Source organism: Arachis hypogaea, chromosome 13 (assembly GCF_003086295.3).
Source record: "Arachis hypogaea cultivar Tifrunner chromosome 13, arahy.Tifrunner.gnm2.J5K5, whole genome shotgun sequence".
NCBI classification, from domain to species: domain Eukaryota; kingdom Viridiplantae; phylum Streptophyta; class Magnoliopsida; order Fabales; family Fabaceae; genus Arachis; species Arachis hypogaea.
The window spans coordinates 111,361,965-111,375,958 of record NC_092048.1 but is presented as its reverse complement, the minus strand read 5'-3'; the positions used below and the strand labels follow the sequence as shown (position 1 = coordinate 111,375,958).

At 35.8% G+C, this 13,994-nt stretch overlaps 2 protein-coding genes across 5 annotated transcripts; both read right to left on the bottom strand.

Moving 5' to 3' along the window:
• Window positions 1–24: 24 nt before the first annotated feature.
• LOC112732682 (ubiquitin-conjugating enzyme E2 5) lies at window positions 25–2,820 on the bottom strand. Of its 3 annotated transcripts, none has more exons than XM_025781428.3 (6): window positions 2,395–2,820; window positions 2,216–2,295; window positions 1,789–1,903; window positions 1,595–1,647; window positions 1,333–1,461; window positions 25–411 (listed from the first exon to the last, which is right to left on the bottom strand). In XM_025781428.3, the coding sequence occupies exons 1-6, from the start codon at window positions 2,742–2,744 to the stop codon at window positions 278–280; spliced, it is 861 nt and encodes a 286-aa protein (XP_025637213.2). In that variant the 5' UTR covers window positions 2,745–2,820; the 3' UTR covers window positions 25–277. The 3 variants fall into 3 exon arrangements, with proteins under 3 accessions (XP_025637213.2, XP_072068365.1, XP_025637214.1); XM_072212264.1 differs by having other exon boundaries at window positions 2,216–2,360; window positions 2,639–2,810; XM_025781429.3 differs by having other exon boundaries at window positions 2,639–2,806.
• Window positions 2,821–3,108: 288 nt separating this feature from the next.
• LOC112732681 (AT-rich interactive domain-containing protein 2) lies at window positions 3,109–7,392 on the bottom strand. 2 transcript variants are annotated; one of them, XM_025781427.3, is made up of 3 exons: window positions 6,879–7,344; window positions 5,655–6,765; window positions 3,109–4,411 (listed from the first exon to the last, which is right to left on the bottom strand). In XM_025781427.3, the coding sequence occupies exons 2-3, from the start codon at window positions 6,615–6,617 to the stop codon at window positions 3,524–3,526; spliced, it is 1,851 nt and encodes a 616-aa protein (XP_025637212.1). In that variant the 5' UTR covers window positions 6,618–6,765; window positions 6,879–7,344; the 3' UTR covers window positions 3,109–3,523. The 2 variants fall into 2 exon arrangements, with proteins under 2 accessions (XP_025637212.1, XP_029147507.1); XM_029291674.2 differs by having other exon boundaries at window positions 5,655–7,392.
• Window positions 7,393–13,994: the final 6,602 nt, after the last annotated feature.

Below are 13,994 nucleotides of genomic sequence, written 5' to 3'. Positions count from 1 at the left end.
AAGAAAGGAGAATGAGAGAACAAGTTTAATTAAAACTCTAATAAATGCATTGATATGCAAATCCAGGATGAACGTTCAGAAATTGTAACCTTATATCAGAAAAAGTAATTATCTGAATCATAAATCAATTTACACAACCAACATGGTCCATGGAATAGAAAGAAAGGTTAAAATTTTTCCCTTCAACCTTGAGATTTTGTGTCTTTCAATTCCACTACTCAATAACAAATCATGTACAAGCAACACAGTGAATAATGCAGGTAATGTGAGTGAACATCTAAGGATCAGGTTCCCCCGCAATGGCGTCATCACTAGAGGCATCATATTCTTCTTCACTTAGCTCATCGTCACTCGAATTTTCTTCCTGAGTAGCTCCAATATCTTCTGGCTTGGCATATTTTTCACAATATTCTGTTCATGGATTCTCTCAAGATTAATATACATATAAAAGAAGATGTACATAGAATAGAGTAACAAATTGGGATTGGGTAGACATTAGACTGATATATTCGTCTTTTCAGTCTTTCTCTCAATTGATGCAGGGTCCTAGAATTTAGAATTATACTGGTGCGAAATACTAAATGAGAAGCTGTGAAATTGAACGAATGACAAACATGGCCAATGATATTGTGCAGTTGGCATCTTTCATCATTGCCCTTGTAGCTCAGGATGTATTCTTGGTAGATAGTAGTTAAATGGTAAATGTTGTATTAAACCATATCCGCTTCCACAAACAAAGCGAAAACAAAGATGTTGGCTCTCATTGTAATTAGAAGTTTAGAACTCGTTTTTTATGTCGGTGAAAGGGAGCACTAAGAGAGTAGCAGTAATATGAAACAGCAACTTAAAGATGAATTAATTTGATGAGGAACTCATAACCTAGAACTTGTCAACACATATCATCCCTAACGACGTGTCCCATGATCGACAACAGATTCAACATAATAGCATGATAAGTAGCAAAGCTATATGTTACCACAAGATATTTGGAGCAAGAGATCTCCATTTGAGACCCATTATGCATTGATCCCTAAGGATTGTAACAAAACAGGTCATGCAATTTACCATTACTAAACAACAAAGCAAAAAATCTGCATGACACTGAAATACTAAAAACCAAAATCCTCTTGTAGCAACCCCAAAAGAAAGAAAAATGATAAAGCTCCAGCACAAATCCCAACCTGAAATCTTCTAGCATTTTAAACTAGGACAAGTGTAATAATAATCAATGATAATGAAGAAACGCTCTTACTTATGGTAGAGTGACAGATTACCTCAGTGTTGAGGAAGCATTCTAGAGTTATACCATAGAAACATGACAAGGATTATTACCTTTGACTTTTTGTTCATATGCTGCATGATCTCGCATCATTAAGGCAGCAGCATCACCATTCAACGGATCTGATGCGTTCGGGTACAGAAGAAGTTGAGGAAGAAACACTTCAAACACATTAACAAGGTCTGAGTGGAAATAAGAAAAATGATTACAGAATATTGAGGTGGTGGCTCTATCAAGCAAGGTAAGTACACTAAAAAAATTTCATTTTAACACCAACATATGCAAGGTAAAGCATGATATGACACTATTACTTACCAAACATGGGACTCCAGGTCTGGTTAATAACATCTAAGCAAACTGATCCAGACCTAAAAAAAAAACAGCATCAGTTAGCCACTGAGCTTTGCAAAGTGTTTGTGCAACAGCCAACACAAGTTCCACAGAGGACAATGATTCTGCTTAAACAGGACACAAACAATGAAACTTTTGGACTTTTGTGAAAAACTCACATTTCATCAACATTGGGGTGGTAAATTTTGTTTACAAAACCAATAGAGGGGGACTTATAAGGATAAGCATCAGGTAGCTCCACCCTAATCTTCCACACACCATCTTGATAGGGACCTGCACATGATTCCATAAGAGCAGAAGAAAGGAGAAGGGAAAAAAAATCAGTGTGGAGCACCTTTAAAGTTAACTAGTAGATAACATAATAGATCCTAATAAAATTCATCTTCATTGAGGAGAAAGAATGCTGCAACATCTCTCTACAATTACAAACCCCAGTGCACTAGCCTAATTCAAAACTCAGTAGCTGCTGTTTGAACTGCTGATCTTAAAACACACATAGAGACACAAACTACAAAGCCATGTGAATCTCCAGATTAATGTGAGGAAATTTACAAAAAGTGAAGAAATAAAAGAAAAGAAAATTACTGTCTTTTGGTCCGCGAAATTCTACAAAGAACTCTTGCATGCCATCGTTCATCATTTCCACCTTGTAATCACTCATCATCCTGATGCATATCAATCCAACACCCCAGATGAGAAAAGATAACAACTTTACACAAAAAACTCTTTTCTGAAATCGAAAACAAAAAGAACAAATTACAGACAGTTTCATCAAGTCCATGTCTCGACGTTTGCTTGGAGAAGACATCGTTTTTCTCTTTCTTTCTTCCTTTTTTTTTTTTTTTTTCTGATGGGTACAGAGTGAGTGTGTGTGAATCACTGAATTGTGCAGGGGTGAGAAAGGAAAGAAGCAATAATAATAAGAATAAAGATTTATAGGAAGAAAGAGGCTTACTCCACAGTCACACCCAAAAAGGAAGCAGGGTAAAAGAAATTGTGACCACTCACCACATATGAAATGGCGCAGTAATTTTTTCTTGGGAGTTGCGACATTGTTACTTGGAACAGAATATATATCCATAAAGCTCGCACTTTCGGTGATGCTCTTCAACATATAATCTAATATAATCTACACGTTTCTTTGGGTTCAGCTGGAACTAGAGCCATTCTTTTGTCACTTGACCTAGTTTCATGAATGACAAAAATTTATTAAATCTTTTCAATTTTTACTTTTACACATTTTCTTTTTTTTTTTTCCATAGAATCTCTCAGCCCAATAAGCCAGAGACTAATTCATCGCAAAAACTCTGTTTAAAGATTTATTGCTGACCAATAGATTAGGAAGGTTGAGTCTGGCTGGTCAATGGGGATCACTTTTTATTATTATTTAAATGTGACATTTAGAAAAGCTGAATAAATAAGAGAAGAAGAAAATCTATAGTTGAAACAAAACTCAAATGCCCAATCCAACCAAAAAGTAAAAATAGGAATCAATACATTGATCCAGACTAAAGATATGGTTGATCCCTTACAATCACAATGTTCTTTTCTCTTCTAATCGCATTATGTCTCTCTTAGAAATACATTGATCATCAACCATCTAACACAATGCTCCTACTTTATCCAAACTTGTAACCATCTACAGCAAGAACAAGCTAAGGGTTTGCCCAACGGTCAGACTACAAGACTAGTTTTACAGGAATAAGAATGCAGCCGCCAATAAGCACTGCATAGTTGGTAATCAAAAACACCAGAACAAGCCCAAGTTTTTTCTATCCCTCTGTATGACATCAAAATTCCAGTGTTTGAAAGCATTGAACCACAGAAATGTTTCCTAGACCTCAAAATGGTTCAGACCCGTTTGCATCAAAATCTTTTACTCCAATGTTGTCTTTAATCTAAATCAGTGCATTGCTTATTCAGTGAACACTCCAGGAAATTGGAACCTGGGATTTTGAGAGCTCCCATCCCAAAACCTTCGCTAAAAGATCCGAACTCCACTTCATCTTCATCACTATCAACACTATTTGGAGTCACACGGTTCTGATAGCTTCTTAGTTGAATAAGATACATATTAAAGTAATAACTCACCAAGTCCCTTCTTGTCTTGTCTGGAAAGTATCTTGATTTGTTGCTCCAGAAACACTTGTTTTGAGATGGAAAACTCTGACTCATCAAATCCTTGAATCTCTTTTCATCTTCGATTGTCCATTGAAGTGAAATTTCCTCACCCATGCGATCGAACCCCCAATGATAAAATGCAGAACCCAGGTCACGCCTCAATTTCATCCTTCTTTCAGCAATATGAAATCTAACACACTCAACAGAACCTTTAAAATGGCACTCACAATTGCCTTGTCTTCCTCTCCCTACAAGATCCGTTTCACTTGGAAGATCTAAGTCATGTTTCTGAGGCCATACTCGAGTGCCTAACCACTTTGAGTCACTCTCACAAACTTCACCTGTCCATTCTGGGACATCTGCTTGATAAAGAGGACCCACAGAAACATGCTTTTCCTGGAAATCATTTGCAGACTGTTCAATCACTGTCCTTGCAGTCGATGAATCTACTGTTGCAGTTGTTTTATGCAAGAAACAATTTTCGGCCTCTGTATTGACTGAACTTGTTAATTTTTTCCCATTGGCAGAACCTGAATTGCAACAAGAGCATGTGCGAGATTTAACATGTGCTGGCAGCCTTTCACTACATCTCAGTCTTGGAGAAGAATGGTAACGAGGTGCAACGTGATCCTCGTACATATCAGGGCACATCTTCTGCTTCTGTAAAATATACAGTTAAATGCAACAGCATCATAAATTTAAACATTCCAATTTAAAATCTTGTATCCTATAATAAATGCATAACCATTTATCAGTAATTAAATTTAAAAGTAAGATTCCCTAAAGAATTCATGATCAAGGACATACCATAGTATTAAAAAGATACACATCAAGACCTAACTGCTTCCAAAAGCAACTCTCTAACTCATATCCTTCATGTCATTTACACTTAGTAGGACTTTATTACCAATCTTCTCATTTGGATAAATCGTCTTAGGTGCAATTAGGAGCTTTAATATTCTAATTAATGAGAACTTAGTTTTAACTAAATTTTGAAATTTGTTTCAAAACTAGTTATTTTAATGTAAAAGTATATTAAAGTACATTAAAAATGTTAACAACATAAATAGATCTAGCAGTTTATATCTGAAGCCAACCCATTTAAAGATATATTACTTGTAATTGGAAAGACAGCTGGCTTTTTTCGCTTGAACCTGTACATGGAAAACTGAGATCCTCGAATTCAAATTTGATTAAAAGCTATGGTAATAGTATTGGTGTAATTTCTATGCACATCCCTAACGGAAGTTAAGATCCTAGTGCACAGAGCTTCGTGGAAGGTCGTATGTGTATAACCTACCCCCATGAGCAAAAAAGGCTGTTTCAATGACAAGGACACGTGACCAGCAAGTCACAAGTTACAAAAATTTTGTTAACGCCTCACTTTTTTTTAGCAAACTCTATACTGCAGTTAAAGTTCTTGATGGAAAATTAACACAAATGTTCCCTTTTGTACTAGTTACTGAACGAAAAAAAGGTGACAAACAACAATGACAAATATAACAACAAAGCCTGATTCCATTAGGTGGGGTTGGTTACATGATTTAAACAATGCCATTGCATCCAGTCATGGAGGGTTAAAAAGTTTAGAGATTAGTGCTGTAAATTTGAATTGAATCAAGCCAAGTAAAATTCGCGGGCTCGGCCAATTCCATCCAATTTTGGTATAACTTTATATTGAATTGTTGACTTTTAGCCATACTGAGATTGTCTGAACAGGAAAGAAACTAACAGATTGAGATCATATATACCTACATGTAAGCAGAATAAGGACACCACAATACTTGACATATATAAGTACAATGATAATTGATCATTCACGTGAAATGTACCAATTCACTTCAAGATATGAAGAAATGAAAACATACTATGGATAAAATCATTGTGTGCATTGCAATTATACCTGTGAAGAAGGTGTTTCATTGTTAGGTTGTGCGCATGGTTTCACCAACCGAGCCTCTCTTGCCCTCAGTAACTGGATGAAAAAGTCATTGCCTTTATACTCCTTCCACTTTGATGGTTTTGGTAATGGTTGCTGTAAAGGAACAAAGGGATGCTTTGCAACTTGCCTAACCCAGTTCAGCATTCCAGATAATGGTTCCCGTTTGCGCTTGCGAGAGCCAACTCCATTCTCAGCAATTGACGCGTTCAAGGTGACAGAGTATTCCTTAACACCATTACAAGCTTTTTCGTCATCATCAACATGGGAGTGTTGGACATCCTCATATGTATTTATTTTCTGAGTTTTGGTGTCCAATACATTTGGATCTTCCTTGTGGTTAACCAAATCAATATATTCTTTTATTCCATTTGATTCCATCTTTGCAAGCCCGTCATCTTTATCCTTTACGTTTAGAGATAATAGGCCTCTCAATTCTTTCTCTAGCTCTAACAGCAATGACTTAAAACCCCAATCACGCCCATGATTTTCGTTTCTGAAACTCTTCTCTTTGAAAGTCTTCCTGAGCCATTCTTCAAACTCATTCAGATACTTATCAAAAATTAATTTCATCGATGCCAAAACTTGGTGGTTCAAACCCATTTCCTTTGACACATAACCCCACAATCCTTTTCTTGACACAAAATCATATCCACCTATTTCCTTCACAAGAGAGAAGAGTTTGTACAAATCCACTGCTTGTCCATCACCCAGCAAAACCGGCATAGGCCGAACAATGCCACGAGAACAACTCTCCTTTAGATAAACCGGAAAAACTTCATCAAACAAGGTTTTAACTTTGTCATGGTCATCATTATCACTGTGATCGTTTAGATTCCTACAGTCATTACCATTACATACATCAAATATCTCAACTTCATTGAAATCTAAGGACGACCCATTTGACCAAGTTGACCATCCTGCCATGAACGTTGATTCCTTTCTTAAAGGCCTTATATCTCTTGGCCAAAAGAAACCCTAACAACCATAAAAACAGCAGCAGCAACAACAACGACAAATCCTAGCTTGCCATTTTCTAAACGTTGATCTCACAATTCAAAATTAACAGAGACAGCTGCCCAATATAGAACAAATATTGACACAGATTATACAGTGATTTGGATTCATAGAATTGGCAAAAGGGCATAACGGGTGTGAACATTTGGCGGGTTCAGTTGGAAGATTTACCTCGTGATCAAGGTTTCTATGGTCTCTAAAGGCATCACAGAACTGTGGTTGGAGCAGAGAGTCGAGATAGATGAATGTGGTTGCCTCAAGAGAGCCGAGATTGAGATTGAGATTAGAATCTGGGAATGTTGAACATTGACGGTGTTGCAAGATAGAGCTAAGATTTCAATGCTAGAAACGAACGAACAAAAAACGAAGAGAATTAGAAACATATATAGCTGCAGAGGCAACAAAAGGACGAGGAGGAGGGATAAAACAGCCGAATTAAAAGATTTATGGTGGCAATTATCGAAACAAAGTCCCCTTCTCTCTTTTCTCTTCTCTCTGGATTTTCTCTCTTCCTTCCCCTTGGTTCCAGTTTCCACTCAATAGAGGGCACAATAATGAACAAGCATTGTTCTTTGGAAATGATAATAAATTACCTAGGGTTATGCATATGTTACTTGGGCTTATGAAATAAATACCTTCAAGTGCATTCAGATCCGATTAGGGGTGTTTATGGGTCGGTCAGATCGGATTGAAGTAGACCTAGACTTAGGTTTAAAATGACAACGGGTCTATTTTGATTCAATTCGAAGTAATTCGAAAAAAAAAATCAGGTTAAACCAAATCGACTCGATTAAATATTAATATATATAAATTTGTAAATTTTATATATTAAAATAATAAAATTTTATTTTTAAAAAATAAATTTAACAAATATTATATCATATTTATATCAAAATAAATTATTTTAAAATAAAAATAATGCTGTATCATATAAAAATATTATTTGAATTATAAAAATATAATATAACTTTACTAATTAACTCAAATATATATATTATTATAAAAAACAACTTCGGACCGAGTCGGGTAATCCAAAACAAAATCCGAATTCAACCCAAAAATAACATTGGGTAAAAAAAAACTCGAACCAGACAAAATATGTCTCGGGTCTGGGCCGGGCCGGGTCTTGAACATCCCTAAATCCGACCCGTTTAAACTCGATCTTAAATAGGTTAAGCTGTAGCTGCCTGTGTATTAGTGGTAAAGATATTTGTCTCTTAGGTAATCATACTAGGCTTAGTCTTTGATAAAAGGTGTTCTTGAGCCGGTCCGACTCGAAAATTCGGTCCAAACTTGACTATTTTTGGATTAATTTAACCCAATTTTATTGTAACCCGGTTAAATCAAAAGTTTCAATAAATAGTTCAATTAATTTATTAAATCGGATTCCAATTAAAACTCGGGTCACCCGAACCCAGTTTGTTAAACCCGCATAAAAAAATATGTCATAAGACTTTAAATACGTATTTTGGTATAATTGACTTAATTATTATTATAAGACTTTAAATTATTATTATTATTAGACTTCAATTATTACGTGAATATTGCAATGTTATAGAATAATTGTTTTCAAAAATTTAGAGATTTAAAGACGTAGAATCCAAACTTTGGTGATGTCATAATGTACTATAAAAAATTATATGTCTTTTTAATTAATTTCAATCTTACTGTTTTATTTTTAATCAAACTTGTTGAATAAGAAATAGATCAAAGAACTATAAAATTAAAATTTATGAACAAATTCAAGTTCAAATATAGATATCAACTTTTCAATAACAAATACGTTTTTTTCTTCTTTATAAATCAATGTCATCATAATTTTTTGGTATAAAATTTGTCAAGATCCAAAAATGGCTTATATAACAATAACAATAGAGAAATAAATAAAATAACAAAATATTACTTTTTCATCCCTTCAAGGGTCATTATGCTCTGCTAGGGTTTTTTAGGGGTGAGCATGGGTAGCGGGTACCCGATTACCCACCCGAACCCGAACCAAACCAATCAAATTGGTTCTGGAACCGACGGGTAATCGGGTCCAACCCGAACCAAACCAATGACATTTGCTGATGATTGGTTCGGTATCGGTTTGGTGGCGCGGAACCTGAACCAACCCGTATACCCGATCATAATTAATTAAATAATATATATATATATATATATATATATATATATATATATATATATATATATATATATATATATATATATATATATGACTTTTTATGTATTTTCTAACTCATAACCCTAATCCTATCTCATTAATGTTTAAATTTTAATGTGTTTTGGTTTTAGCTTCTTTCAAAGATTATTCACTAGACTTTTGTATTTAACTTCTAATATTTTTATTGCACTTTTATATTTTCATTAGATAAGATTATTTACTATTAATATGTTTGGATTTTGATGAGTTTAGTTTTTAATGTATTTGGTATTTAATATGTTTGCATTATTTCTGTTGATGTTACATGTTTATTGTATTTCTTAAATTTTTAAGATAAAAATTTGCCAATTTGGTTTTTTTTTATGAATTTCAAAGTCATCGGGTACCCGCTACCCAAACCGAACCAATCCGCTCTTAATCGGTTTGGTTTGGTTCGGGTACAAGCACAAAAAATACAAATCCGAACCAAACCAAACCAATTACTTTTTTATCAGTTCGGTTCTAATTTTACCTTGAACCCGAACCAAACCAACCCGTACTCACCCCTAGGGTTTCTAACTTAACAGAGCTTCTGTGCCGTCAAGGTCAACGTTTTATACACATACCACAATTTCATTCCTAACTCAGACTCATCATACAACGCAGGTTCTTCTCTATCCTTTTCTCTTGACATTACTTCTCTGAATCATAACAGAAAGTGGAGGAAAATTAATCGGTTCCGTTCCTTTGAGTAATGAAGAGAGTGATGATGTGATATAATTGTCAAAAAAAATATAAAAGGGGCTATTCACAACTGAATTAATAGTCTGGTTGAAAGACCTTTTGCTGATAAATTCTTCTCAACTGGAACCATGGATGGGGCGCTTAAAGCAATTTGGGGGAGACTAGTAGGGTTTCGAGTAAAGGAGATTGATCACAATCAATTCCAATTCTTTTTCAATAACGAGTGGGATGTTATCAGAATTGAGAGAGGCTCTCCATAGCTTTTCAAGGACTATGCTCTCCATGCCTAGCGTTGAAAAGAAGGGGTATACATTGGAGAACAACTAATCAATAAGATACCAATATGGGCCAAATTTGGGCATTCTTGAAACCTTTAAGATGCTGGAGGTTGCTCGAAAGCTTGGTGAAGGGCTCGGTAAGGTGATAAATATGGGACTATTTGATATTAAAGGGATAGGGACACGTATCATCAAAGCAAGGGTGGTTATTGATGAAAATCGAGCTGTAAAAGACTCTCTTAAAGTCGTTAGTCCTAACAAGTCTCCAATTGGAGTGGTGATTCGGTATGAAAGGCTAGAGATGGTGTGTATGTACTGTACAATTATAGGCCATGACCACAAAACATGCATTGTATTTTTGGAGGATATAAAGAAAATAAGGTTAAGGGAGGATAAGATAGGCAAATGAATCAGAGTTGTTGATCAAATTGGTATAAGGGTAGAGACTAAGGAGGATGAAAGGAGAAAGGGAAAAGAGAGCTTTCAAGCGGGTCAGCCCATTCACAGAAAAAAACCGTTCTCAAAATGCCTGGTAGATGAATTTTTAAACTTGAGTGTCAAAGACAAAAAAAAAGGTACGATCAAGGAGTCAAGAGTCCTACCAAAAACGAAAAACATTATGAGAAAAAGGAGAATGATAGGAGTATAGAGAATGCTATGGTTATAAGCTCAAATCAGATTCAGTTGGGAGGAACTAGTAGTTTCCAAATGAAGCATGGTAACATAGGGGTCCTAACTAAAAATCGCATGCCAAGTACTCCTACTACAGAATACTCCGTTAAATATAAAAGGCTAAAATAGATGGCTAGATCAAACCATAGAAGGATAGAGATATTGTCCGGAACTAAAATAAGGGTTGAAGATGAACTGGAGATAGTTTTAGAATCATTAATGGGAGGAGTTGTTGGAGATATGGATCAAGAGATGGTGGAGGGTGCCAGTCGTTTAGTGGCACCCAATGCACCATGAGAGTCCTAATGTGGAACTATCACGATTTAGGGAGGCCCCTGACAGTCCACAATCTTAAAGAGATGTGCCAATCCCACTCTCTCAAGGTGGTTTTTCTTTGTGAAACTAAAAATCAATCTCAAATGGTGGAACGTAAAGTCAGATCATGCGGATATCAAAGCTTCACATTAGTGGACCCGAATAGAACATAAGGAGGAATGACTCTAGCATGGAAAGATTATGTGGAGGTACAAATTCTATTTAAAAACTCTTTTTTCATTATTGCTTTGGTTAAAGATGAGAATAAGAATGTAAGTTAGGGGTTGGTTGGAGTTTACTTGAGCACTAATGAGCTTACTCGAATCAATCAATTGGAAGAAATCTATTCTCGACTTCAGCAATTTGAAAGTAGCTTTATCATCTTGGGCGACTTCAATACAATTACAAATTATGGAGAAAAGGAGGGAGGGAATATGAGGTCTGATGCCTCCATTGAAATTTTAATGGTTTCATTGACGATAATCAATTGATTGATCTTGAGATGATAGTATAGCGGTTCACATGGTCAAATAGGAAGGATGGAGAGGTGTTAATTAGGGAGAGGCTTGATCGTTTTATGGCTGGAATGGCTTGGAGGGAGACTTATGTAGATGCGGTGGTAAGAAGATTATCGAAGAATAGTTCGGATCACGCTCCTCTCTTACTTGATTTGGATCTTCCAAGATGGTCTACTAAAAGAAGATTTAAATTTCAGGAGCGGTGGTGTGAGATGGAGGATATAAGGACACTAATAGCAGTAGTTTGGAGTATGAAAGTTAATAGCTCACCTATATACGTTTTAGCATAGAAATTAAAGTGTTGTAGGCACCGTCTAGTGCAATGGCAGTAGAATAACAAATCTAACTCTAAAAAGGTAGTTGAAAAACTAAATCTTAGGTTAGAACAGTTGAGGATAGCGGGTTATTTTGGTGAGCCAGAGGTGTTAAAAGTAGAGAAAAAAAATTAGAAGAGGGGCTATCAAAAGAAGAAAGCTTTTGGAAGAAAAAATCAAGATGCAAGTAGCTGAAAGAAGGGGATAGTAATACAAAGTTCTTTCATCAGAAGTTCCAAGCTAGAAACCGAAAAAAAAATAAAAATTTGGAGACTATCTTGGAACGATGGTGAGATGGCTTCAAATCCACAGAATATTGCTCTAGTGGCTGAAAATTATTTCAAGGAAATATTTTCATCCGCTAACCCATTAGGACCTGGTGACATATTCAATGATTTCAGTCCTCCGGTTACAGTTTTCATAAACTGGAGGCTAATAAGACCAATCTCTATGGAGGAAACCAAGAGATCCACTTTCAGCGTTTGTCCTCAAAGTGCTCCAGGTGAGGATGACTTCACAGCACGGTTTTTCCAGTTTTATCGGGACATTGTTAGTGGTGATATTTTTAAGGCGGTTCTAGTTTTTTTGGTGGAGGTAAAATGCTCAAGGCATATACAGATTTGCTTGATCCCTAACATTGCGGATGCTAGAGACATGTCACAGGTTAGGCCTATTAGCTTATCCTCAGTCTTTTATAAGATTATTTCTAAAATTCTAGTACATAGACTTCAGAAGTTTATGAATAATTTAATAAGTCCAAACTAGAGTGCATTTTTAAAGGGTAGATTAATTTCTGCCAATATCCTAATAACTCATGAATGTATGCACTACCTCAAAACTAAGAGGTGGGGATTGAAATGTGAAATGACTATTAAATTGGATATGAGTAAAACATATGATAGAGTTGAGTGGAATTTTTTATGGTTCATTATGGAGAGAATGGATTTTAGAACCAAATGGATTTCTTGGATTAGAGAACTGGTCACTACTATTTCTTACTCTTTTCTTGTAGAAGGTCAACCTTATGACTTTTTTAAGCCAACCAGGGGTATTCGACAAGGAGATCTCTTATCACCTTGTATATTTTTATTCTGTGTGGAAGAATTATCCTACCTATTACACAAGGCAGAACAAAATAGGTCTATTCAGGGGATTCAGATTCACATAAGGTCTCCAACATTCAATCATCTTCTCTTTGCTGATGACTTTATCTTATTTGGGAAGGCTAATGAGGAACCATGCAACAATATCCTATGTCTACTCAATGAATATGAGATGTTTATCGGACAGAAAGTTAACCTCCACAAATAAGCAATTTTTTTCAGTCAAAACATCTTACTCTCCAGACTCTCCAGAAGACAACAGCTAGCATATTTACTTAACATAGAGCATGTGGGAGCCCAAGATAAAATCTAGGCCTTCTATCTATTATTTAGAGATCTAAAAAGTCTACATTTGGTGCAATAAGGGATAAAGTTTAGAAAAGAGTTCAGACTTGGAAGAGGAATATGTTATCAGCAGGTGGCAGACATGTTTTAATCAGAGCTGTCGGAAAAACTATTACAATATATACGCTTTAACGTTTCAAGCTTCCGACTTCTCTAGTGAAAGAAATACACAGGATTCTAAGACAGTTTTTGTAGGGTCAGAAGGGAATGGAGAGAAAAATGGCTTAGGTTAGTTGGGATTATATAACCAGACCTAAAAAGAAAGGTGGATTGGATTCAAAGATCTCAGAGCCTAGACCTAGCCTTGCTAGGTAAATAGTTTTGGCGAATTACTACTAAGCCTAATTCACTACTTGCGCATATGCTCAAAGAAAAATACTATAGATATACTAACCCCCTTTTGGCAGATAAAGGAACACAACCTTCTTGGGGTTGGCAAAGTCTACCGGAGGGAAAAAAAGTGGTAATAAAGGGGGTTGAGATGGAGTATAGGATCTAGCACAAATGTTCGTATCTAAGAGGACCCATGGTTACCCCCACCCTACCCTTTTAGACTCAGTAACAACCACAATCCAGTAATAGACATCAATTGGATACATGATTTACTTACAGTGGATGGAATATGGAATAAAGAGCAAGTTGAAGTAGTTTTCTCTCCTGAGCTCAGTTCGCAAATTCTCTCCCTGCTACTATATGACGATGGTGAGGACAAGCTTGAATGGGCCTGGAATAAGAGGAAGCAATACGATGTGGCCCCAGAATACTGTGTGGCTTATGATTTTTTTCATGCGCCAATTGAGCACCTTCCAATTGTGATGACAAATTCAACGCTTTGAAAATTAATTTGGGGGTTAA